This window comes from Trichomycterus rosablanca, chromosome 2 (genome assembly GCF_030014385.1).
Source record: "Trichomycterus rosablanca isolate fTriRos1 chromosome 2, fTriRos1.hap1, whole genome shotgun sequence".
Lineage (NCBI taxonomy): Eukaryota > Metazoa > Chordata > Actinopteri > Siluriformes > Trichomycteridae > Trichomycterus > Trichomycterus rosablanca.
Window position 1 is genome coordinate 56,353,126 of NC_085989.1, and position 27,656 is coordinate 56,380,781.

The following is a 27,656-nucleotide window of genomic DNA, read 5'->3' on the forward strand; positions in this document are numbered from 1 at the left end:
AGATTTGTATTGAGAGGCAGTTACATTAGTGTAAGCTTGTGTTTAAGGAAGAGTCTGGATTCATTCTCTTTAGAACCTATTCACCTGTAAAACAAACAAAAAAAAAGAATGAGAAAATGGGGTAAAGAAGTGGCTCTGATTCAACGATAAGCTCCAAACTGTCATGACTGTTTAACTTATAACTTCATCACGACTTCATATTTGAGTTATTTTAAAGCCCTGGTTTCAGAACCTGGGTGACACAGTGGCTAAAACTTTTGGATCCCTTGATGTTTCTGGTTTTAATAATAATAATAATAATTATGTTTTATTTATATAGCACCTATCACAGTCTCAAGGATGCTTTACATGAGATGAGGAACAAAAATACATCACATTCGAAAAGAAAAGCCTTCAGTAGGGACTTAAAAGAAGACATAGTAGAGCGATCTCACAGGGGTTGAGGTGGAGAGTTCTGGCGCCCACTGAGGAGAGTTTAATCAGAGGTGTAGAGAGGAACCTGCCACCGGAGGACCTTTAGGAGCGAGAGGGAGTGTAAGGGTGTAAGAGCTCTCGAAGATAAGCTGGTGCCAAACCATGGAGAGCTTTAAAAGTAAAAAGCAGAATTTTGATGTGATGGGATGACAGTGCAGTTTATTTAGACTGGGGGATGATGTGGAACGATTCTTTGTTCTGGGTGAGAACTCAAATTGCAGCTTGTTGATGAGTTTTGTAGGAAGACCTAAGTATAGAGAATTACAATAATCGATGTGTGAAAAGATGAAGGCATGAACCAGGGTTTTGGCATCATAATGGAGGGTATGGGTCACAGCCGTGCCACATTATGGAGATGGAAGAATGCAGACTTGGTTAAGGAACCGATGTGAGATTCAAAAGAGAGGTGGGAATCAAACATTACTCAGAGGTTCCTAACAGATGTAAGTGCATTCTGGTTTGAGTCGAACAAACCTACAGCCGGATAAAGACCCAAAGCACACAAGAATGGTCCTGATCTCAGTCCAATTGAAAATCTTTGGAGAGCTAAAATCTTTAAAACATCTAAGAGCTTGAGAGAATTGCACCGAATCACTGGAAGAAACCACCACAGACAGCTACAAAACGAAAGGGCACCTTCAATCTTGTCCATGTGATATACAGTGGTACCTTGTAACTGAACGTCCCCTAAACTCAAAATCTTTGAAACTCAATACCCTTCGTCAAGAAATTTGTGCAATAAAACGTCATCAGCGTGTGAATATGAGCTGAATCTGCATCAGTGTGGAATAAGCTTCAGATCCAGTGTTACAGCTCCACATGTATCTGTGTTTATCTGGATTTTCCTCCGTGTTTCACTTTTAAACTTGTGTTACAGCTCGAGCTTCTGAGAAATGGTGAAAATCAGAATCAGCTTCTCCCAGAGTCTAAAACGCTTCTGGTTCAAAATAAAGCTTAATGTGGTTTAATGTAGTAAAAGACAAGAGCACTAAACTTCTCTTCATTATTACTGCTCATAAGTTCCTTCTTTTAACTGTTTTTCATTGTATTTCAGTGGTTTTATATTATATTTGTGTTATTTTCAGTGCATTATTTGACATTAGTCTAAAATATAAGCAGCTCCACGGGACCATGGACGCATTAACAGGTTTCCCAAACAACCTCATGGGGGAAAAATACCTTGAAACTCAACATCATGTCCAGAACCAGCTGACGTTGAGTTTCAAGGTACAACTGTACTATGTTTCTTTTTAAATGTCCACATGTATGGACAGGCTGTTAAAGATTTAATGATACGAAGTACATAACCAAGGGTGCCAATAATGCTCAACACATCTATCATTTGGGGTTGTTCTAGTTTAATTACTGTATGACCGGTTGATTGGTTAGATCCTTATGTAAAGCACTTTGAATTGCCACTGTGTATGAAAGGTGCTATACACATAAACTTGCCTTGCCTTGCCTACATTAGCTTTCTTGTTAGGTGTGTTACCTGTATTCTTCCAAACAAAAGGCCCCATGGAGATTGACGTGGCGTCGTGGATGTCCAGAGATCTGCCAGCTCTGTGATGATGTGCAGGGTAGCAGTGCTGCAAAAGTCACCCAGGAGAAAAAGAAGACGTTGATTTGAGTGTGTTTTGTGTAAATTGTGTAAATCCCTTTCAAGCCCCCAACCCAGAACTGTTCATGAGTGATGGACGTGTTCTAAACTCACCGCTGCACAGTTGTTATTCATCACAAGGCACAGATGAATGCGGCAGTGGATGAAAACCTTGGAGTAGTCTGGTCTGAAGGCGAACATCTTGAAGGAGAAACGGCCGGTCGTCGAAACACCGTTCTCGATGAGTTCCACCGTCTTATCCTCTCTGTTCGGACACCTGAAAATATTTTATACAGTGAATAACCAGAGCATGTCGGTGCTTCTCAAATTCTGCTATACAAGCAGCAGTGGCGGTACGTAGAGTACTAGAAGATTGTAGCCCAGATGACCTTAAAACTGCTTCATGTATATATGCTTTCATGTGCATGATCTGTTTCAAAATGCATTTGAGGCTGTTCTGTTTTAATCTAAATAAAAATACTGACTGTAACTACAACAATTACTGGCCTGAACGAAAACTTACTGCAAAAAGCTTTTTACACCAATCAGGCATAACATTATGCGTTTACAGTACTGGTATATTGTCTAAGCAATTAAGAGCCTTGCTTAGGGGCCCAACAGTAGCAGTGCTGGGGCTTGAACCGGTGACCTTTCGATTACAATTCCAGTTCCTTAACCACTAAGCTACAACTGCCCACATGACCATAAGACCACCTTCCTAAAATTGTGTTGGTCCCCCTTTTGCTGCCAAATCAATCCACATGACACCTTTCTATCAGAACCAGCATGAACCTCTTCAGCAGTTTGTGCTACAGTAGCTCATCTGTTGGATCAAACCGCATGGGCCAGCCTTCGCTCCCCACATGCCCATGATCCTGTCGCCGGTTTACCACTGTTCCTTCCTTGACCACTGCAGACCGGGACACACCCCACAAGAGCTGCAGTTTCGGAGATGCTCTGACCAAGTCGTCTAGCCACTCGCTCAGATCCTCACGCTCGTCCATTTTTCCTGCTTCTAACATCAACTTTGTGGATAACAACGGGTGCCGTGATGAAGAGATAATCAGTGTTATACACTTCACCTGTCCGTGCTCAGAATGTTATACCTGCTCGGTATGTAACATTATAATCGATGAAAACAAAACGAAAACAAACTTAATAAACAACCTTCTGTAATAAATAAAGTATGATCTTACTTATCAGTGATGAGATCCCAGCGGACACCGAAGTTCTCATCATTTTCCGGAGTGGCCCAACAGGAATCCATCACCGTGGTAATCTGCCTGCTGTCCACCCCCTGAACAAGGACCTCGATGTAGATCCGCTGGTCCACCTCTATGTTCACACTGCCAGTGTACTGGTGGGAGAAGGCGGCATCCTGATAGGAAAGCATCCTGATTTGGTACATGCCCTCTCTGTCTGGAAGATTCTTGCTCACAATGCTGTGGAAACGTACAACCACGGAGGAATTAGTAGCTAAAATTCATGTAATATAGCATCAACAACTTTATGCCCTTAATTTATTTATTCATCTTTAATAGACTCCTAATTTTATTTTTAATGCTCCTATTTTATTTTATTTTGTCTCTTACTCTGTATTTTCATTTGGTTCTTACTTTTTTAACATAATGTTGTGTTATGTATGCTTATTCAATGTACAGCACTTTGGTCAACGCAAGTTGTTTTAAGAGTGCTTTATAAATAAAATTTACTTACTTACTTACTAATTACGGGAACTTAAATAACATCTTTATTAAGGCTGTGGTAAGTCTGAAGCCTACTCATACACATTTATGTCAAGCATAAGAATAAACCAAGAGCAGGATACCTGATCATAACACAGGGGTGCCCACACTTTCGTGACTTAAGATCTACTATTTCAGTCGACAGGTCATCATGATCTACTTTTTAAGGTTGGCTTCATCATTTTTTAAAAAGCTTTGATGTTTTTTAAATGCACTTCAGTTCCTATATTGATGTTCAGCTTTACAGGACAAGTGACTAACCATCATACTGACCTTATGATGATGATTTACACTGAATGGTCAGTCAGGTTTATGTAGTCTGGACAGGAGCTGCTGATACCAATTCTCAAGATTCCAATTGTTCATCAGTAAGGGTGCTTTTTTTAGCCCCCTTTCACCCTATTCTTCAATAGTCAGAACCCCCGCAGGACCACCACAGAGCAGGTATTATTTAGGTGGTGGATGATTCTCAGCACTGCAGTGACACTGACATGGTGCTGGTGTATTAGTGTGTGTTGTGCTGGTATGAGTGGAGTTTTTAAACACTGTGTCCACTCACTGTCCACTCTATTTGACACTCCTACTAAACTGGCTACTGATGAATGAAAACTTTCTAGATTAGCGGTGCTTTAGACGGGGTGAGGTGTAGCTTTGGTAACAAACCACAAAATTTCATGTAAATCACATTGACCTGTTTGAATGAGGCGCGATGTACCAGTGATTGACGTATTGGGCGCCTCTGATTTAAGCAATGTTCCTAAATCAAATAAACATAAGGCTTGATTCCTCCTACGCCTCATAATAAAGACTGCATACAGCCTAAGCAGCTAAGTAGCAGCTTGGTGATAACTGGATTCAAACCCTTAACCTTTTATTCAACAGATGAGGACATTAAACACTTTAAGCTTTACTCAAAAGTCTCGTTTTCAGCCGAGATCTAACCATAAATGGTAATCGTACCTTATCAGAGGATTTAGGTCTGTCTCCAGGTTTATTGTCTGGGTTAGCTGATAGATGCAGGAGAAGTTCAGCTCCAGTATTTTGTTTCTGTGAATGATTGCTCCTGCTGAGCAATCTGCTTCCCCTAGAATAGTGTTCTTGTAGATGAAGTGGGTCCCGTTGGCCTGTAGATGTATGATGGACATCATTAGATATCTGTTGATGCATGCTCAATAATCCAGGTACACAAATCCACAAAGTTGAATCAGTTCATCTGGACACAAGTTTGTTGTAGAGATACATTTCGCCACTCAATCCGAGTAACATCTTCAGTCTGAGCTGGTGGTGAATACCCCGACCTTATATGCAGCCGATTTGCATAATGACCGATCACCACCCACTGCATAACAATGGAACCGGTGATCAGGTCCATATGCTAATCACAATGACCATTAATTACAATGGTCATGTGTGTCTTTTACATATGATTGGGGTATAGCTCCTATTATGACGTTGTAAGATGGTGAGAGATGTACTCTCGATCAAAGGGAGGAGAAGGACAACTGCGGTCTAAGCGCAAACCAGTGGTGATTCCGTATGTGGCGGGAGTATCGGAACAATTGAGACGGATATTCTCCAAACACCGTGTTTCAGTTGCTTTCAAACCACAGAACACGCTACGCCAGAAGTTAGTTCACCCTAAGGACCGGGTTCCTCAACACAAACAGAGTAACGTAGTGTATGCTATTAGGTGCCGGGAGGATTGCCGGGAACTGTACATCAGGGAAACCAAACAGCCACTGGCGAAACAGATGTCCCAACATAGAAAATCAACCTCTTCTGGCCAGGACTCCACGGTTTACACTCACCTGCAGACCAGCGGCCACTCATTTAATGATGAAGATGTGCAGATCCTTGACAAGGAGGAACGCTGGTTTGAATGGGGAGTCAAAGAGGCCGTCTATGTGAAGAGGGAACGATTATCTCTGAACCGGGGAGGAAGCCTGAGAGTACATCTCTCACCACCTTACAACGCCGTAATAGGAGCTTTACCCCAATCATATGTGAAAGGCCCACATGACCATTGTAATTAATGGTCATTGTGATTTGCATATGGACCTGATCACCGGTTCCATTGTTATGCAATGGGTGGTGATCGGTCGTTATGGAAATCGGCTGCATATGAGGTTGGGGTATTCACCACCAGCTCAGACTGAAGAAGTCACTCGGATTGAGTGGCGAAACGTATTTCTACAAAAAACTTGTGTCCAGATGAACTGATTCAACTTTGTGAATCATTAGATATAATTTTTTACTAGTGAAATCTAAATCGGATTGAATGTGTGGGTCTTTCGTACCGTGAGATTAGTGCCACAGACGTTGTAGTCGTTATCGAAATGGAACACTAGTCTGCCATCTTGTACAATTCCTTTACAGTTGGGGTCGCTCAGGTGAAGGCTGTTGGCTGTAAAACCAGCTTCGAATAGCTGACAGCGGGACAGAGACATGGTGCCGGTACTGCTCTCACACTTCTCAGAAGAGTCTGGAGAGAAACAGACGCCAGTGTCAGAGGTTCTGATCACATAGTGACAGAAAAGAATGCATTAAAATGTCCTCGTACCAAAAGACTCCAACCCTTGACTGTTCTCATTACAGAAGCAGCCGTAGATGCCGTCTGACTGGCCGCACCATTCATCCTCAGTGCAGTGCAGCTCCTCGCAAGGATTCACAGTTGCTAAAAAGAGTAGAGAGCGATTCTTTATACAAACCTAATCCAATAAATACATTTAATGCTGCTTATTAAATAGAGAATACTTACAGCAAGATAGCTCAGTGCGCCAGTCTGGGATCTGGAGTTCCATCATGGTGCAGGCGATCTCATAGGCCTCCACTGATGGACAGAGCATGTCTCTGCCCGAGTAAGCACACAGGTCATACACACATGAAGAGTAGTAGGTTTCAGGGCTGATGTACTGATGGCACTGCTGGAAGGGTCCACTGGTGTTGGTGATGATGCTACAGAGATTAGAATACTCTTGTCTGAAGGGGCAGTCTTCAGAGTCACGGTTCTGGTCATTGGCACCACATCTAGACAAAACACAGCATGGTCAAAGACAATGTAGAAGAGAAGAAGTACAACTGTGCTGCTCTCAAGGTGTTTGTGATTTCCTTATTATAATCACCCCGGCAAGCTTGTGTCTGATCTCCAGCTGTTGCCAAAGTCGTTATCGTTGGGTGCGAATGCACCATCTGGCATGGTCTTGTCATCTGCAGGATCCTGATTATTGTTGCCACACATTCCACAGACTGATCCACGGTAGCTGGGGCCCAGTTTTACCACAAGTGTCATACTACCATCGAAGTAGACCATGAGCTCACTCGATGCATTCACGACCACAAAGTTCTGCTCTTGGTAGATCTCTGCAATTTGGCCAAGCTGAGCAGGAAGTGAGTCCGTGTGATTCCCATCAACCTGCAAAACAAACCCCCCAAAAAACTGTAGTAAAAACACAAATTAAATATGACTTCATGAACCTTAGATCAGAGTGTTAGTACCTTCACGTTGCGGTTCAGTCCGATGGTAATCTGTTTCTGCTCTCCTAGATAGTTCAGCCACACATCCACTGCAGATACGAAGGAAACGACCGTGCTTCCACGGTGCATGTTGGTTGCCACCACACGGAATTGTAGGCCATTGTCAGCCACATACCCACAGGTCTGAGATATCTCATAGGAACACGTGCCCTGGAGAATCAGATTTGAAGCATTTCAAGGCAGATAAAGAGGTAAATAATAAAACTCTTAATAGAGGATCCTTGTCAGAGTTGTGGTGGGCCTGGTTCCTCCTGGAAGCACTGGGCACAAGACAGGAGCAGCCCGGACAGGGTACCAATCCATCACAGGGTTATGTCTGTGCCACATGGGCCAAAACGTGTCCATGAGAAATGTCTCTGTAAGCATTGTTATCCAAATTATTTTGTGCCCACTACCCAGGAAAGTGAATAAAAGTGTCAACCCCTTTGGGTAAGGGCTTTGGTACTGGTGAAGTATCAGTGTGTACACCACATTTACATTAAACTATACATTTCTTACCTGAAAGTGTGCTACAGCTCCATCATAGGTGTAGTAATGGGGATCACCCGTGACCATGCAGGAGGACATTTGGCTGTAGCAACCAAGTCTGCCATTCCGGATTGCACATTCCTGGGTGGGGCTGCAAGAGGTGTAGACGCAGCGCAGGTCATTGGGAGCGAAGCATTCACAATGCTGGGAGCATTCTTGAGTCCAGAACTTCTCACCGATCTGCAAGGCCAAATCATAATGGGTTACTGAAAGTACGTCATGCCAGTAACCTCATCTACCCCCAACTGTTGCAGCAATCTCAAACAGTGGTGGTAGGTGAGTGGGCTCTGGAACTGTCAGTCAGCCATCCAAAAAGCTGACTTCATCTAAGCTTTTGCATCATCCCACTCCCTCGACTTCGTGGCACTGACTGAGACCTGGATCACCATTAAAATTCAGCTACACCAGCAGCCCTATCCTCTGCCTACACCTTCTTCCATACACCAAAAGGATCTGGTAGGGGTGGCGGTAGAGGTTTGCTCTTGACCAACCGTTTGATCTCCTCACTAATCACAGCTTTCCAACTCACAAAGGAGGCAAATCTTCTGGACCTGGTCTTCAGCCGTCCATCCTTTGCTCTTGACCTCACTGTCACCCCACTGCACCTCTCCGACCATCACTTTGTGTCCTTCTCTCTTTATCTCCTAACGCTTTCTACTTCCAACCACACTTACACTCTTACAACTCCCCCAAATTTTCACACTGTCTTAACTGGGGTTCCCCAGGGATCTGTACTTGGCCATTTCTATTCTCTATCTACACCCTCTCTCTTGGTAAGGTCAGATCCTACCATGGCTTCTCTTACCACTCCTATGCGGATGATACTCAGCTCATTCTGTCATTTCCTCCTTCAGACACAAGCCTCAGCATGTCTGTGAGACATCTCACTATGAATGTCAGCTCATCATCTAAAACTCAATCCCAGCAAGACAGAGCTGTTACTAATCCCTGGAGATCAAACTCCAACCCAGGACCTGGTCATCTCTCTTGATGACTCCCAGATCAGATCATCTGATAATGTAAGAAGTCTTGGTGTTGTCCTGGATAACCAGCTGACATTCTCTGCTCATGTAGCTAACTTGACAAGATCATGCCGGTTCCTCCTCTACAACATCAGGAAGATTTAGCCATTTCTCTCCATGGAAGTCAATAGTAACCTCACGACTGGACGACTGGAACTCCCTCCTGGCAGGAGCTCCTATGTCCACTATTAAACCCTTACAGCTCATTCAAAATGCAGCTGCTCGCCTGGTTTTTAACCAACACACATCACCCCACTGCTGCGTTCTCTTCACTGGCTTCCTGTAGCTGCACGCCTTCAGTTTAAAACACTGATGCTGACCTACAAAGCCAAAAATGGACCAGCCCCGAGCTACCTTCGTGGTCTAATCAAACCTCACTCTGTATCACGCAACCTCCAAGCCACTTGTCTTGTTCAACTTGATCCCGTACCCAGAACTCAAGGAAGACGAGCATCAAGGCTCTTCTCTGTACTTGGACCCAAGTACTGGAATGAACTTCCCTTGTCTGTCTCTCACTGTTGTCTTCTTAAACTAGAGTAAGGTAATGTACACTGTTGAAGAACTTCTGTAAGTCGTTCTGGATAAGAGCGTCTGCTAAATGCCGATATTCTAAGGACACAGTTAAGTGAACCTTATCTTGAAGTACACGACTGGATTTGACCTGTGGACTTGGTTTGAAAACTCACATGAAAATAGAATCCATCATACAAGCAACCACACTGCTCCACTGGTACACAGAGGCCTCCACTTCTCACAAAGCCTTCATTACAGAAGCAACCCTCTGTACATGTCCTGTCACATATGGCATCTACACTGCTGGCACAGGTATGCCCACAGTCTGTACCACACAGTTCATAGTGGCTGTTTTCAGGACAGGATAGAGCTAAAATTCAAACACACAAAAAAGGGAGAATATTATAGTTTGTCCTGTACGCTTTACAGGGGGTACCTGTTTGTTTATATGGTTGTAACTGTATTCAGTTTCATTCCAGGTTACTTACGACAGGTGGTGTTCTCCCTCCATGGCAAAATCACAACATTGGCAGATTGGCAGGCACTAACGTAGGTTTCAATGGAACGACACAGTACGTCATTACTGAAGTCAGAGATGCAGACATCAAAGACACAATTATCAAAGTGGCCCTGAGAATCCACATAGGCATGACAGAAGCTCAATGGACCCCCAGTGTCTCTAAGGATGCCACACAAAGCCTCTGCCCTAGCTTGGTCTGAACAAGTTGCAGGTTCTCCTCCTCCGTGGTGGCATGTTGTGTCGTTCTCAACTTTCCAATCGTCTCCAAACTCTGTAGCTGAGGAAGCCAGCTCTCCAGAGCGAGTAAGGAAATCATCACTTTGATCATTATTGAAGTTACCACACAGGCCACATGTAGCTCCACTGTAATTTCCTGGTACAGTGATGGTCGCTGTGTAGGAGCCATCATAACTCACACTGAGTCCAAAGTCAGTTGTAACATACGTGTACGGTCCACTGGAGTAAACAGACACCCTGCCAAAATCTAGCAGGACAGGGAGGTTCCTGGTGACACCGTCAATCTAGTGAAAAGTGAAATAATTAATATTTTAGCAGACTTTGTAAATGTTATGTTGTATGTTATGAGTCAATCATGTTTTACTTACGTTAGCTGTCCCGTACACGTACTGCGAAAGAAGAACCAGATGGCCTGAAACATTGACAGAAACCTCAGCAGTGACTGACACTGGGTAATTGTACCATGGTTCATTTCGCCCGATGACTTCAAAATACGGTAGCCCCTGATTATCATTACATACACTCGCCAGTGTGTATCTGCATGTGCCTTGGAAGTCAAACCTTAGCCCATCAAAAGACATGTAGTGGGGGTCCCCTGAAGCATAGCATGTGGCATAGGGTCGAGGATGGCAGCCATATTCTCCTTCAACGATGCTGCATGTTTCATACTCATTGCAAGACGATGGGCTACAGGTGACGTATCCTGTGGTACCACTACACTCACAGAAGGACTGGCACTGTTCTCCCGACCAGAAGCGCTCCCCACCTTGCCTGTAGCGACCCTCGTGAAGGCAGCCACAGCCCACTGGAGGAACACACTGGTCTCCACTAAGCAGTAGACCATCATCACACTGGCATCCTTCCTGGCAATGTTGGGTGCACAGAAAAGGGAAAGATAGACTGGGGCAAGCTGCAGGGCAGGATGTACCGCACGCCTCATAGTGGCTATTTGCAGGGCAGGGGAATTCTTTAATAGAGGAATAAAAGGTCATTAGTGAACTATCTTAGCCAAAATAATCTTATGAATAAATGTGTCTGAGCTAAATCTTGTAGTACTCACCACAGTTAGTGATGCTTCTCCATTCTCCTACACTGATACCGCTTTGCTGGCAAAGTACAGCATAACCCCTCAAGGCTTCACACAGGGCCTCCCGAGCACCCCCTGTCTGTTCCAAATAATGGGTGCACTCCTCAATCCAGTCCTGTGTCTCCAGATTGCTGTGACACTGAACAAAGGGTCCATCGGGTGAAGCCAAGATGCTGCAGTGCTGACTGCTATTCTGATAATATCCCTGCTCCCAGTTATTATCTGACTCCACACAGTGGGCTGAAAGTGAACCATCCCGCCAGCTATCCCCAAACTGTTGTGTATCATTCAGAAATTCTCCAACTGGGCTGTAGAACTCGTCTTCAGGGTTTCCATTCAGATTCCCACAAAGACCGCCAAGAATCCCAGTATAGGTGGTGGGTGCAGTGATTCGGATTAGGTGTGGCCAGTCAGCTCTCACGGTCACCCCAAATGATGTTTCGATAATGACGCCCTTCACACTGCTGTGGTAGATGAGGATTTGGCCTGAGCCAACACTGAAAGGTAATGCAACCTCCTGACCATCAACCTAAAGGTCACAGTGAATATTACAAAGATATGGGTTATTTTTTAGTATGCGTAAATAAACATATAGATTTGGTATCATTTAAACATGGACAAGCCTACCTGTGCCTTTCCTCTTTCTTTCATCTCTACAGAGACCTGAGTTCCCTGTGCCTCGAACCTCAGCACCCTAGAAAAGTCCTGAGAGACCGTGGGCACCTTCTGCACTGTCACTACAAAGTGAGGTTGTGACGCTGGTCCCATTACTCTTGAAAGGACGAGTTCACAGGCTCCTGGATAACTGAACATTTGTCCATCAAAGGTGTGATATGTGCCTAGTCCTTCAACCAAACAGGTGGAATAACCGATGGGTCTGCAGCCTCTTACACCATTATGGAGACCACACATTTCCTGTGGACCACACTGGTAGGGTTGGCAGTTCATTACCATGTTACTGCAAGTGCATTGTCTGCCACAGTCCTCGTCTAAAACCACTGACTGACCATCAGCATAGTAGAGACCTTCAAATGTGCAGCCACAGCTGTATTCTGGAACACATTTTCCAGCACTGAGAACATATCCTGGATCACAGATGCAGCTCTCCTGATTTTGCAGGGGACAGTTGTTGGGTGCAGAAGGGTCACTGCAGGTTGCTGGGCAGCTTGTTCCCTGGGACTCAAAGTGACTGTTTGCAGGGCATGGGATTTCTGGAGGTTAATGATAGGTAAAAGGTATAATTAGGTGCTAAGCTAAAAGCCTTATTGCTACAAGAACACATTGTTATAACAAAAAAGAGAAGAAGGTATGATGCTTACCACAGAAACCTTCTCTCCTCCAGTGACCAAGTTGTATGCCATGCTGCTGACATTGGGCTGCATACACATTGAGTGCCTGGCACAAGGTTGGCTGGTATCCGCCAGTCACACACAGATCATAGACACAGTTCTCCATGAAGTTCCAGGGTGACACCACTGAGTGGCAGTTGGCAAATGGACCACTACCATCCACCAGGATGCCACAACTGTCTGCGTTACTATAAAGGTTTCTCTGATCTATGGTACAAACACAATCCAGACCTGAGCACTGTGGAGACTGACAGGTTTCGTCTGTGTCCCCATCTGCCTTCCAGGAGTTTGCAAACTCCACATCTGAGCTCAAGATCTCTCCTGAAGGTGTGCGGAAGTCATCTTCTGAGCGGTAGTTGAAGTTGCCACACAGGCCACATGTGCCATTTTGGTATTCATAAGGCACACTGATGGTCACATAGTGATAGGCATCATATGTAACAACCAGGCCGAAGTCTGTACTGATGACCACAGAGAAACCAGACTGGTAGACTTGAATGGCGCCACCGTGGAGGCTGAATGGTGTTGTTGTGAAGGTTCCATTCACCTGAAGAGATACAACGAGATTTATAAATCAAATGAATAAAAAAGCAGATAAAGCTCACTAAGGAGGATAAGGGATACTAACCATGGCCTCATATCGATGGTCTCGTACCAGTTCCAGTACTTCATTATAGACAAATACTTTGACCAGGCGTGTCCATGACACATGTGTGCTGCCCCGATGTTCGTTCTTTCCTTCAATGCGATAGTACGGCAGTCCAACACCACAAGCCTGAACAGACAGATATTTCAAATCATCTTTTTTCATAAGTGGGAGATTTTAAACCATAATTAATGTATTTATAATGACGCTTTGGGGAAGTGAACCTCAGAGAGGACGTAGGTGCAGGTTCCTTGAAAGTGAAAGACTTGACCATCAAAGGTGTAGTAGTGAGGGTCACCAGCTATGGTGCAGGTTTGGCGTGGGATATTTTGGCAACTATACTGAAAAGCATCAGGACGGCAGGCTTGAGAGAAGCTGCACGGTGCTGAGCTGCACCGGAGGCCTGACCGGGTGCAGGTGCATCTTTCCTGGCAGGTGGCATCAGTCCAGAATGAGACGTTCCGGGGCACAGTGTCATCTGATAAGATAAAGTAGTTCAGTTAGATCTCAGGGTGATACATGCTGATGTTTGATGTCATTTTTTTCTTCTAATGTATAAGTAACATTACTGTTAAATTGACACTGTACTCCATGGTCCACACGGAAGGCCCATCTCCCCGAGACATTCACATTGCTGCTGTATGTAAAAACGGTGTAGTCATACTGAAATGACCCAGGAATTGAGAAGTAGTAGCTGGAGTCGTCTGTGTCATAACCAGCCTAGCAATGACAAAAAAAAGTTACATGATATATTTTCCTTTTCCTAGATTCAGTAAAGGTAATATTATAACAGCATTATGCTTACCTGTACAGTTCGGCTTGTTGGAGCAATCTGACCATAGTTCATCAGTATGAATGACCGAGCACCGTTGGAAATCAACACTGCTTGGAAAGATGTTTCCTTAAAAATATCAAGTGACAAAAAAGTGTCAGACACTAATAAAAGACCTGTTTTGGCACATGTTTCAAAGTTAAAAAGATCGGAAAGTTCAAAGGAGAAAATCTTACAGTTCCAGAGGTTGGGTAGTAAGCTACTTTACTCCATGTTGCAACAAAGACCCAAGTAGCACTGAAGCTCAGCCCTGGAAAGTACTGATTGATGTCTTGGGTAGCTTGAACGAGAACATCACCTGAAGTGTACTGCTGATACGAGACAACACCATTTCCACGATTATCAAGGTCTGTCCAAAATGGAGCAATGAGGTCGATTCCACCATATCCAGGAAACTGGTACGGACTATAGCTGTACCATGGATGAGTAAAGGTCAGGTGTCCATTGTTGTTGACCTACAGATGTTAAAAATCCAAATTTCATTGTTAAGGAAAAAATGGCAAATAACTCAAGTCCACACAATATGAAATACATTTACTCTATAAGTATGTATTCATAATCTGTTTAGAATTACTCACGTATATATGGTTGTAGGATTTTCCAAAGTAAATGAATTGTTGTTCAAGTGGGATAGTAGACGAACCACCATCATCGTCCCGTGGATTTTCTATGTCTCCAAATCCAACCGGATAGAAATGTGCTAGATCAAAAAAAAAAAAACATAAATTATTATACTGATACATAAAATGTTAACGTGTGGCTGTATATAATCTCAAGTAGAATATTCTAAATCTCCCCCGGTACAATTCTGTAGTTATTATAGGTCCAAATATAATTTTTTGGTGAATAAATAAATACAATATAGACAAAGACGCAGAGTTTGGGGGTTCATGACCTTGTTACCTGCTCGCTCTTCCTTTTAGTTATGCTGTAATAATTAGTAGGCGGAGTCTAAAGCTACTCTCTGTAAAACTGACATTTTACTCTTAATGATTTCACATTGTAACTCCATCTTCTGTTGTTTTACCCCGAGGTGGTTCTGATGGAAACCTGTTCACCCTCTCGAGGTTAAAGACTGCAAGTCAAGGCTGCAGTGCCAACAATGCTGCTCCTGCTAGATGTGACGGAAACCTGGCGTGTTTGCACCAGAAATGTCCAGAACTTACAACGTACTTTATCATAGACTGGACTGAACAATGAAGAACTCACATTATTTTTTGGCTTGACTTGACTTGATAAACACCTGATGTTTGAGCTGGTGTAGCTGTATTAGCCATATTAGTTTGATTTGTTTGTGACAAACACGTCACGTGTCTCGCGAAAAAAAAACCCCCATCATGCATTTTTTCTATTTCTATTTTTTTTTGCCCCTCATGACTGAAGAGAGTGGCAGACTATCATGTGCCCTCTCATACACTCTTTTCACCCACAGAGAGCATCATTGCACATAGAGATTCAAGCTATTCCCTTTTGTGGATTATCTACAGTTTGTGCAGTTGCCTCAACCAGCCAGTAGGGGTCGCATTTGCAGCAGTAATGAAGAACCCCCTCAGGCATGGTCAACTGAGACAGTTAGACACCCAACCAGGTTAAACTTGAGGGCTAGGACTAGCGCCTTAGACGACTGCACCACTGGAGCACCCCAGTGCCTATGATGTTTAAATGGATATGTTAGATTTGGTGGTGGAAGTGTATTTAGTATTTAGTTATGTTTAATATAATAACATGTGTTGTAGTTCCAGTAGGTTTAGATATGTTGGCACTGTAGTGATTATGGTTTGTGTTGTAGTAACAGCTGTAGATTCAGCTATTGCAGCAGTGCTAAATGTGACCACTGGCACAGAAAGAAAGAAACAGCAATCAATTAATAATGCTTAAAATGTAATGCTATGTAGATTATTTATAAATATTCACATTTACAGATCTATTTTGCAAAATTGTATCTTCCAAATGTCTGATTTCCAGGAGGATGGTGAACCTAATTTGTTGCTTGATTTTAGAACTTGTTTAACTGTAAGTCTCGTTAAAAAAGGTCAGATCATTAAAGAAAACAAATATTACAGGTGACTGGATTAGAGAATTTATCAGCACCATTTGTGGGTTCTTACAGCAGTGTATCTGAAGAAGAATCAAGAACAGAACTGTGGGCCTCCCTTTATACTGCTGTATTCAAATCACATTGAGTGTTGGACTTTGGAACCTCCATTCTGTGCTGATTGTTGTTTCTTATCTGCTAACAACAGCTTTACTGTAATATTTACTAGAGACATATGCTAGATGTTCTGAAGGTTGTGAGATGGATTATGCAATTGGACAGGTGAATAGAATAGAATGCTGTCTGGGCTGAGCTGCTGTGTTCATAGCTAATCATATAGCTATGTTTTGGGCATGTCTGCACCTGTCTGCAAGGGGTGAAAAGGGTACCCTCTGGCTAGTAGGTACTATTATAGACATTTTATCTAACTATTCAGACATTGTCAGCCTGTGGATGGAGCAGTTGAACTGGGCATTTGTAACAACATTGTAGCTCTCTATGTAGCTGCATGTTGGTAACTTGCCTTACATCTTTTTAAGTTCACTGTGGTCCACAGAATAGGGGCACAGAAGGCAAACGTATTCTTCTTGAGGGAGTCAGTTGCAGGGCAGCTCGCCAGCCTTCACCATGGGTATTTTAGTGTGTAGGTCTAATTTCTGCTGTGATCTTTTTGCTACGTTACGTCTTCTTGTTTCAGTTACAGTGAAGACCAGGACAGGCTGCAAAGCCAATTAATGTGCAAGTGGATGGACTCAAGCAGAGTTGTTTATACCAATACACCAATCAGCCATAACATTAAAACCACCTCCTTGTTTCTACACTCACCATCCATTTTAACAGCTCCACTTACCACATAGAAGCACTTTGTAGTTCTACAATTACTGACTGTAGTCCATCTGTTTCTCTACATACATTTTAGCCTGCTTTCACCCTGTTCTTCAATGGTCAGGACCCCCACAGAGCAGGTATTATTTAGGTGGTGGATCATTCTCAGCACTGCAGTGACACTGTCATGGTGGTGGTGTGTTAATGTGTGTTGTGCTGGTATGAGTGAAGTTTTTAAATACCATGTCCACTCACTGTCCACTCTATTATACACTCCTACGGCGGGTGAAGAACTGTTTTTGATCCTACAGTTGGTGCTGTTGGTATGTAATTTCGGACAGCTGTACCCAAATGAAACGCACATCTCAGTGTAGTAACAGATGCCTCTAGTGTGATTTTTTTAATATGTCTGAAAACATGTTGGATTTTTCCCATCAGAACAGGTCACATAAAGCAAAAACCAATTGGTGAACATTGATGAAACCCCTGCTGGATTCGTTCTGTAATCAATACATGATCATGAAGATATAAGATGGTTGCAGGAGAGCTCATCTGTTCATTCTATCATCTATTTTTCACACTCATTCATCATATAGATCTAGATATTTTACCATAGTAAGGGTAAGAGAAAGTTGTGAGGGTTGTCTCTGGTGGACGAGTTGTAGTTGTAGTTGTAGGTACGGTTGTTGTCTCTGGAGGAAAAGTTGTAGGTGCGGTTGTTGTCTCTGGAGGGAAAGTTGATATGATAGTAATCAATGAGAGTAATTAACAACAACACATATACTTTATTGTAGTGAATACTTAAAGAAAAAAAAAGACATTTTTTTACTGATTTCTACAGCTGTTTCTCTTCGGCGTGAATGACATTTACATTTTCAGCATATAGCGGACGCTTTTATCCAAAGCGACTTACAGTTATGACTAAACACAATTTTGAGCAAGTGATGGTTAAGGGCCTTGCTCAGGAGGCTTTTAGATTACTAGTGCAATACCTTAACCACTGAGCTATCACTGCCCTATGAATTATTGGAACATGGTTGTGGGTTTTCTGGACAGTGGACAGTGACACCAGTGTTCCAGCACCTGTACAATGGTGGTTCTTTGATTACATCTGAGCATACAGATTATTTCTTTAGCATAATTATAAAGAATAACGATTCCTATTTATTCGGACAGAAAGAAGTGTTCTAATCATGCAGTCATACAGAAAGAACAGAGAATACAGAAATCATTAAACATTTTTAGGACTTGAAATAAATCACATAAACATCATGAAATACATGATGTTTATGTGAACTTTTGACTTTAATAGTGTTGATAAGCCAGATCATTTAGTGTAATTGTATGGTGAACATACCTGTTTCATTTGAGAAGTCAGGGAAAGTGTCTAAGGAAGAAAAAAAAACAGTTAAATAAAAAAATTGTCTAGCAGCTCCCCAGATCCCAAGAACCTGAGAGCTGTGCATCAACCCACATCACTTCCTGCTCCACTGGTGTAATTACAGACATCCCAAGTTGCAAAAACTCGTGTCAGGGAGGTACCCCCGGACCTCGACCCCGACCACCACATGGTCAAGGCTTTTCCACTTCATAACGCATTAATTGTAATATATTTTAACCAGAATAAAAGCAGAATGGAAAGATGTTTGATCTTACAGTTGCAGGTTGGAACGTAGTCTGGGCAGCAGTCACCTATGACCAGACAGGCCTGGTCACAGAAACAGCCTCTGAAACAGCTGTTATCCTGTCCGTAACAGCACAGCTGGAATGGATCATTGCATGAACCTACAAAACATAAAAAAAAAAACCAGACATTTATCAACTATAAAAATAGTACAGTTCAGAAAGGGCAAGAGAGTCCTGGTGTCTTCCATTCATTTACACTTATTACTCCTGGTTAAGGTTCCTTGTTTAAGTTACTGTTTTAACTGTAAAACACTGGGCGCCTACATGGACAATGATTGCCGTCTCCATTGGGTTGGATGCCAGAGGGGATTCCTCATAACTGCTCCAGTTACCACCTCTGCTGGCTTATCGATGGCACTGCGCAAAGACAAGGGATATTGGAGATCTGTGCATGACTCTCCGTGTGCAAGACTGAGACCTGTATGAACCCGCCTGGTGCCGGTAACAAGATGCAGTCGGCTACTGCACACGTTTCTTCATGTCTTCACAAGGCGAAGGGACAGAGTTCACGTTCAGGCCCACATTAGTAAGTAGTATGCTAGGTTATACACTGATCAGCCATAACATTATGACCACCTCCTTGTTTCTACACTCACTGCCCATTTTATCTGCTCCACTTATCATATAGATGCACTTTGTAGTTCTACAATTACTGACTGTAGTCCATCTGGTTCTCTACATGCTTTGTTATCCTCCTTTCATGCTGTTCTTCAATGGTCAGGACCCCCACAGAGCAGGTATTATTTAGGTGGTGGATCATTATCAGCACTGCAGTGACACTGACATGGTGGTGGTGTGTTAGTGTGTGTTGTGCTGGTATGAGTGGATCAGACACAGCAGCACTGCTGGAGTTTGTAAACACCTCACTGTCACTGCTGGACTGAGAATCGTCCACCAACCAAAAACATCTGGCCAACAGCGCCCCGTGGGCAGCGTCCTGTGACCACTGATGAAGGTCTAGAAGATGACCAACTCAAACAGCAGCAATAGATGAGTGATCGTCTACATGGTGGACCGACTAGGTAGGAGGGTCTAATAGAGTGGACAGTGAGTGGACACAGTATTTAAAAACTCCAGCAGCGCTTCTGTGTCTGATCCACTCATACCAGCACAACACACACTAACACACCACCACCATGTCAGTGTCACTGCAGTGCTGAGAAGGATCAACCACCTAAATAATACCTGCTCTGTGGTGGTCCTGTGGGGGTCCTGACCATTGAAGAACAGGGTAAAAGGGGGTAACAAAGCATGCAGAGAAACCGATGGACTACAGTCAGTAATTGTAGAACTACAAAGTGCTTCTATATTGTGGAAATATAAGTGGAGCTGCTAAAATGGACGGTAAGTGTAGAGGTGGTTTTGATGTTATGGATTTCTGGGTTTTATTTGAATAAGCTCCAGTTCTCATTGCAGTAACAGATACCACTAGGGCAGCTGGTATTGTGCCCAAACCAGCATGTACTGTAATGTGATTTTGACTGTGATTTTTTTCTATGTCAGAAATCATGACAAGCAAAAAACGAATTGGTGAAAACTGATGACGCCACTGAAGGATACTCTCTTCAATCGATGCATGATCATAAGGATGTGAGATAGTTTCATGAGAACGAGCTTTATCTGTTTCTTTTCTTTTTAATTTTTTACACTCATTTATCATATAAATGATGTCGATATTTTACCAGAGTGAACAGGTAGTGGAGGAACAGTTGCAGGTTCGACTGTTTGCTCTGGAGGAACAGTTGCAGGTTCGACTGTTTGCTCTGGAGGAACAGTTGCAGGTTCGACTGTTTGCTCTGGAGGAACAGTTGCAGGTTCGACTGTTTGCTCTGGAGGAACAGTTGCAGGTTCGACTGTTTGCTCTGGAGGAACAGTTGCAGGTTCGATTGTTGTCTCTGGAGGAACAGTTGTAGGCATGGTTGTTGACTCTGGAGGAATAACAAAACAGAAACAAAACATTAATTCATTAAAGCAAAGTAGTTTTTTGTTGTTTGTTATATAACATCAGTAACTATCTGTTCATTAGTATTATTAGTCATAATTAGTATGAAGTTGTAAGTCTACCCGGGTGTGAGACTGAGCCAAAAAATTACTTCCCATTTTTTGTAAATTGCAAAATAATAATAATAATAATAATTAAGATAAAAATAAGAAGCTTAATTACTTATGTAATTACTTGATTTCAGTTCTCTGGTGTGCTTTACTTTTTTATGTTGTGTTGGTTACATTGCGCACCAGAACAGACTGCAAAGACGAATTAAATTTACACAGTCTGACTGGACTGAAACTATTTATTTGATTGTTTAATTTAAGCTTCCCTTTTGCCTAAAATAAATTTCAAATACTTATTTACTGCATTACACCAAGTGATCTCCTGTCGACCGGCTGGGTGTCTACACAGGCACGTTTGGCTGTGTCTGGGGGTCGAAGCTCTGCAATGGTGCCCTGTCCAAGGAAATTAATAGTGTGCACCCAGTCTCATGACCAGGATGAAGCAGTATGAAATTACACAGTTTTCTTTTTTGCTTAGTGTGAAAAAAAACCCTGAAGCATAAATTTTTTGAGAAAATAATGGTGGCGATTTATGGGCGGCTCGGTGTGTAGCACTGTCACCTCACATGCATGTTCTCCCTGTGTCTGCATGGGTTTCCTCCGGGTGCTCCGGTTTCCTCCCACAGTCCAAAAACATGCAGCCAGGCTGATTGGAGACACTGAATGGTCCTATAGGTACCAGCCGCTAGGATGCACAAACCAGTGCATTGTGGTGCCGGTCTCAAGCCCGGATAAATAAGGAGGGTCGTGTCAGGAAGGGCATCCGGCGTAAAAACTGTGCCAAATCAAGGCGACCCTTAACTGGAGAAGCCGAGGAAATTGAATCATGACGATTTGTGAAGCCCCTATAAACGTTTCTTCCTTTCACATTAATACATTATATATGCTTAAATATATATCAGAAATAATGTAGAACATTTACAAACCTGTATGTTCAGCGTTGACTGCTGGCACAGAAAATTGATTATTTATTCATGCTTCAAATATAAAGGTTATATATACATGTATACCATTATTGATATTTACCTTCTACATAGATACAGAGATTCTTTCAATACCACAATAACTTAACAGTTCATTATAATGAACCCTTTCATGCATGAATTATAACAACATGAATCAATGGCTTAGTTTCTCTTTCAGGCTGATAAAACTATTGAAATGCTTTTTTAATTTTAAATGTAATTAATTAAGAGTTATTTATGTCTCCACTCAGGTGGACAGCATGCATTATAGTTTCACTGAGAATGAAATTTCATTAACAGCCCCATGAATAGAACAATATATAAAGTAAAATACAAACTTTTAATAATGTACAACAAAATACTACCATGTTTTAACATGTACTGGACCGGCTATGAAAAACTTGAACAGTCTGAACGAACTGGTTTGTATGTAAAATCTATTTACGATACATTGGCAAAGCAGCTGGGCACAAAGGCACAAGATATTTCGAGCAGATGTTCTTGATATATTGCGTGTTTAGAGCATCTTGGCATCTGGGTGCTTTTGCTTCCTTGAGCTGAAGCCAGTAGTTTTCAGGCCCAAATCTGATCTCAGTGCATCTTATATAGGTACAAATGGTACAAAGAAACCTTGTGATTCTCTTCTGTATATAATCACAGATATGCAAAATTACAAATATGAATTTAATACTATTAAAAAAATAGTTTGGTTTGAGGTGTATTTTCACCAAAATATGGATTTACTACAGTAAAATACATTTGGTAGTTGAAAGGTCCCCAGAATGCATGATGTCAATTTTAGTGGACGTGTGGTTTGTTGTGGTTATTGTAATTTACAGCTTTAAAAAAGTAAATATTTGAACAACACGATGATTGTATTGCTTCTTAGATGTTGCATTTTGTGCTCAAATGTTATTAACCAGTAATTATGCCTTTAAGTAGAAGAATTGTACAGAAATCCCTTAAGCAGATGGAGTTTCTGACATTCCGTCAGCTAGTTTGGTTTACCATTTAATTTGTTGCACTTGCAATTATTGGCCACATGGTGGCGCCATGTCATGCATCAATAACAGTAAAACCTACTCGCATAGAAAAGAATGACTTTCAAATAGCTTTGCACTGTAGTGGTCACCATGCATCAAAGGGTTAAAATCGATATACACTGCCTGGCCAAAAAAAAGTCACACACTGTAATATTTGGTTGTAGCGCCTTTAGCTTTGATTACGGCACACATTCACTGTGGCATCGTTTCCACAAGCTTCTGCAACGTCACAACATTTATTTCTGTCCAGAGTTGCATTAATTTTTTCCCAAGATCTTGTATTGATGATGGGAGATTTGGACCACTGCACAAAGTCTTCTCCAGCACATCCCAAAGATTCTCAGATTCACTTCAGCCGCCTCTCTTCTTACCCTGATGCGCCCATCACTCTGGAACAGGGTAAATCTGGACTCATCAGACCACATGACCTTCTTCCATTGCTCCAGAGTCCAATCTTTATGCTCCCTAGCAAATGGAAGCCATTTTTGCCAGATAGCCTCACTGACAAGTGGTTTTCTTAAGGCTACACAGCTGTTTAGTCCCAATGCCTTGAGTTCCCTTCACATTGTGCGTGTGGAAATGCTCTTACTGTCACTATTAAACATCCCTGAGTTCTACTGGAGTTCTTCTACCATCTGATTTCACCAAACGTTTAAGTGATCACCGATCACCATCATTCAAGACTTTTTTCTGATCACATTCTTTCCTGGAAGATTCCCCCTCCCCCGCCTCCCCGTCCTTCCACTTTTTAATAATGCGTTGCACAGTTCTTAACCCGATTTTAGTAGTTTCAGCTTCTCCTTAGATGTTTCCTCTGGTTGATTCATGCCAGTAATTTCACCCTTCTGAAACAGATGAACATCTTTTCCACAACCACAGGTTGTGTATTTCCACATGGTTGTTTAACAAATGAGAAGCTACTCACCACATCAGTTAGGGTTAAATAACTTGTTGCCAGCTAAACATAATAACACCCATGCAGTAATTATCCAATCTCTTACCTATTTGCTTAGTTAAATCCAGGTGGTGACCTTTTTTTTGGCCAGGCAGTGTATTTATTCGCTTTTAATATGTACACTGTCTTACTAACTGCATTGGTTATGTTTGTTAACCCAGGTAGTGTGTGATAGTGTGTGGTAGTGTGGTACTTCGACATTGGTGCAGTAGTGTGTGGTAGTGTGGTACTTCGACATTGGTGCAGTAGTGTGTGATTTGGGACGCAGCATGTTTGATCAATGTTGTTTTGTTTATTAAGCTTTGTTCTGGTCCGACTTCATTCCTACTGATTCGAGGCTAAATTCTGTACATGTTTCTGTAGCTCCTCATGTTCTCATCTCTCTTTATTTTTTATCTCTGTACATCATTCTGGATTAAACACGTGATACAGGAACGCAGCAGCATCGGTCTTCTTGCTATATTTGTACAGTTTGAAATGTGTTTCGAAAATAATCCACACCCAAAGACACATCAGCAGCTTCATCACTGTGATTACTGACAGATGTCATGAACGTCTCTGCATGAACAAACAAACTGATAAAACCTGAACATGACAGAATGGTCTTATCTCAGACGATGCTGGAGGACTTACGGGAAATAGATGGAAGATGGAATGATGGAATTCTTTAAATGATAAAGATAAACTCGCTCAGTCACTAGTAGCTGGCATCATTTTACATTTAATATATATATATATTCTCTGAAATGTTGCAGAACAGGTCGATGATGTGAACTTATTTCTTATAGATCTTATTATAAATGATCTGAGCAAACTAGACCTAAGCTGACAAGGTTTTATGTGAATGAAAAACATTTCGGACTAAAGATAAAATACAAATTCCAAATCAGAGTTTAACTAGTTACATAAGATATACAGGTATGTATAAAGTAAAGATATTTGGTATCAACACAATAATATTAAACGTAATTCATTAATATGGACTGAATACAGATCATTAGATTTATGATACAAATATATTTTTTGTATTTCACTGTGGATTATGTTCTCTGGTTTCCACCGCGACTCTGACCAGGATAAAGCGGTGGTTAAACAGACAGTGGATGAAGCGATAAAACGAGGGGAGAGAACACATACCCTGTCATCTATATTATTTATTATATACATAATGTATGTACAAACCACATAACACAGAGAGCTCAAATAATCACCTCACTTTTATAAATACTATCTAATTCAGTGGGATAAAACGTTTTTTTTTTTATCTTTAATTCGATTTTTAGTCTGATAAAATCGTGTTTATTAATTAAATTAACATTTTAATGTCATTAAGGCACCTGATCAGAAGGTGACGAATTTTTATAACATTAATATTTATATTTAAGTTTTGTTACTCCATTTGTTATTAACTACCTGTTCTGTTTAAGTTATTAATGTCAGTTCAAAAATATCTAAATCTAACAATAATAATAATATTTATTTATTATTATTAGTAGTAGTACTGTTATTATTATTATTGTTATTATTATTACTATTATTATTACCATTATTATTTTAATAATAGGTTGTCATTATTATTATTTTTGTAAGTGTTATTATGCCTATTATTATTGTATTAATAACACATTATTATTATTATTATTATTATTATTATTATTATTACTATTATTTTATTAATAACACATTATTATATTATTTTTTTTGTAAGTACTATTATTATTATTATTTTAATAATAAAACATTATTATAATTACGATTATTATTATTATTTTAATAATAACATTATTGTTATGATTATTATTAATTTAATAATAACACATTATTATTATTATTTTAATAATAATACATTATTAATATTATTATTATTTTAATAATAATACATTATTATTATTATTATTTTAATAATAACACATTAGTATTGCTATTTTTGTAAGTACTATTATTATTATTTTTTAATAATAATATATTATTATCATTATTATTTTTGTAACTACTACTACTATTATTATTATGGTTATTATTATTACTATTATTATTGTTGTTAGTATTATTATGATTATTATGGTTATTATTATTATTATTATTATTATTATTATTATTGTTAGTATTATTATTGTTATGATTATTATGATTATTATAATTTATTTGTTTGTTTAAAGTCTGGAACATATTTAAGTACTGTATTATTTATGTCATTCATTTTCTTGGTGTAAAAAGATCTTACCATTTAACACCAGCAGCAGCAACAGCACAGACAGAAGATTGAAACACCTCATGGTGAATGATTGTGTCCTGCCTGTAAAATTAGAGAGATTAGAATTATAGATTAACATTTAAATTATTAAATGATATTAGTTTTAATTTTCAGGAAAATACATTAAAAATTAACCTAAATGAATTAAAAAAAAAAAAATTCTAATAAATCTTTTTGTCAGTGTATTTTTATTTACCTGAAATGCCACTGCAGAGCAAACTCAGGGTTCTCTGTCCTGATCTTCAGTTCAGCACTAAATCTGGAGGTCCTTCTGATGATACCTCAACAATACACTCTGATCCAGGTTCCTGGTTCTCACCATCATTATATATGTGTAACTGTATTGATGAATGTGGGAGGATCGTGAGGGTACATAACTGATCATCTGAAGAATATTTCAACAATGTCTAAAACCAGTTTGTTAAATACACAGTTTTTACTTTGTTACTTCCTTGAACTTTTGCCCGTAAATGTTGTAATGTAAGTTTCTGGTAAATGACGGCAGAAGGAAGCGATGCAGAAATACCAGCTAACAGCTGATAATGTTCATTAAAATAACAAACTGTCTGTTGTGTTCTGATTAAATAAAAATTGTCACTTAAAACAATACGACTTCAGTTCAATTAAGGTCATTATTATGAGCATCATTATTTGAATTCAATAAGATCACTGATCTATTTTCAAAATAAATAGTATGATACTGTTTAGGATAAACGAGATAGAAATTCTATAAACTTGCTTTAACTAAACAACTAACTGCTGGTTCACTGATAAATTAGTGGCGCAATTACTTTTTCAAGGCTGATATGTACAACCCCAAATCAGAAAAAGTTGGGACAGTATGAAAAATGTAAATACAATTTAAAAAAACTGAGTCTCTTACATTTACTACCAGGGTCTGTCATGGTAATGAAATGCATTACCGTCCCAACTTTTTTTGGAATGTGTTGCAGGTCTGAAATGCAGGAATGGATGTTTATTAATAAATTAAATGAAGTTGAGCAGATAAAAGATGAAATATCTCAGGTTCATCCTGTCTGACATCAAATAAAAGTCAAAGTCAATGTAAGAAACTCTGTGTTTTTATTTTATGTGCATTTATTTCCATACTGTCACAACTTTTTCTGATTTGGGGTTGTATGTTGGATCTTAAAAATATTTTCTGGTGAGGGCACAGATTGATTAAACGTGTAGTTCTCTTTAAAGTACTTTTAAAATCTTGCACATGATCAAACCTTACCTGCTACATCTGGAAGCAGCACAGCTGTCTGTGTTAGTTGCTTTGTTTGTTGACTGCCTGTCATATGTACCTGACAGCTGGACTTGCCTACCTGCAAGCCTCTTACGCTGGCTTTTTTACTGCTGCTCATTACCAGTCTTCGAGGACTGTTCTGGACGACATCGCAAGCTTCTCGAAGCTGTTTGAAAACCATATTTCAGACCCTCCTCTGAATAAATTCAGACCAGACCCCTTGTTCATGATTTTGACTTCCTCCTGAAGTTCATCCTTGTCAAAGTCATAATTGATGTTCGGGTCTGGTTGGTTTAGTTTCCTGGAGGTGTCCAATGGGACAATTGGAATCAAAAGCTGATCATCTTGTCCTTGATTGGAACACTGGTGTTGCTCCTCATTCCTAAACATCTCCTGATGGTATCTTTGGCGCATTCTTTTATTGTGTTCTTAAGGTTTGTCTGGAAATCTACATCCTCTAACAACCTCAGAAAGGCAACAGCGGGGTCGTTGTGCTTCTCTG

General features: G+C 40.8%; 1 protein-coding gene across 1 annotated transcript; it reads right to left on the bottom strand.

Moving 5' to 3' along the window:
- On the bottom strand, window positions 1-27,335 carry LOC134302586 (alpha-tectorin-like). The gene is made up of 26 exons (XM_062987736.1): window positions 27,234-27,335; window positions 20,316-20,561; window positions 18,604-18,655; window positions 14,666-14,787; window positions 14,264-14,542; window positions 14,061-14,156; window positions 13,825-13,975; window positions 13,480-13,733; window positions 13,238-13,384; window positions 12,580-13,156; window positions 11,888-12,471; window positions 11,234-11,789; window positions 10,542-11,140; window positions 9,905-10,457; window positions 9,590-9,786; window positions 7,852-8,061; window positions 7,315-7,503; window positions 6,942-7,231; window positions 6,578-6,846; window positions 6,380-6,493; window positions 6,117-6,301; window positions 4,780-4,943; window positions 3,271-3,516; window positions 2,189-2,351; window positions 1,967-2,063; window positions 1-84 (listed from the first exon to the last, which is right to left on the bottom strand). Exons 1-26 carry the CDS (start codon window positions 27,333-27,335, stop codon window positions 77-79), a joined length of 6,450 nt encoding a protein of 2,149 aa, XP_062843806.1. The 3' UTR covers window positions 1-76.
- Window positions 27,336-27,656: the final 321 nt, after the last annotated feature.

What these genes read in the sequence shown, in the direction of transcription:
- LOC134302586 (XM_062987736.1), bottom strand. Translation starts at nt 27,335, where the DNA reads ATGGTTTTCAAACAGCTTCGAGAAGCTTGCGATGTCGTCCAGAACAGT. An exon ending in GCACCTACGTCCTCTCTGAG is followed by an intron (nt 13,385 to 13,479) that starts GTTCACTTCCCC and finishes CTGTCTGTTCAG; the next exon opens with GCTTGTGGTGTTGGACTGCC. An exon ending in GACTGAACCGCAACGTGAAG is followed by an intron (nt 7,232 to 7,314) that starts GTACTAACACTC and finishes TTTGTTTTGCAG; the next exon opens with GTTGATGGGAATCACACGGA.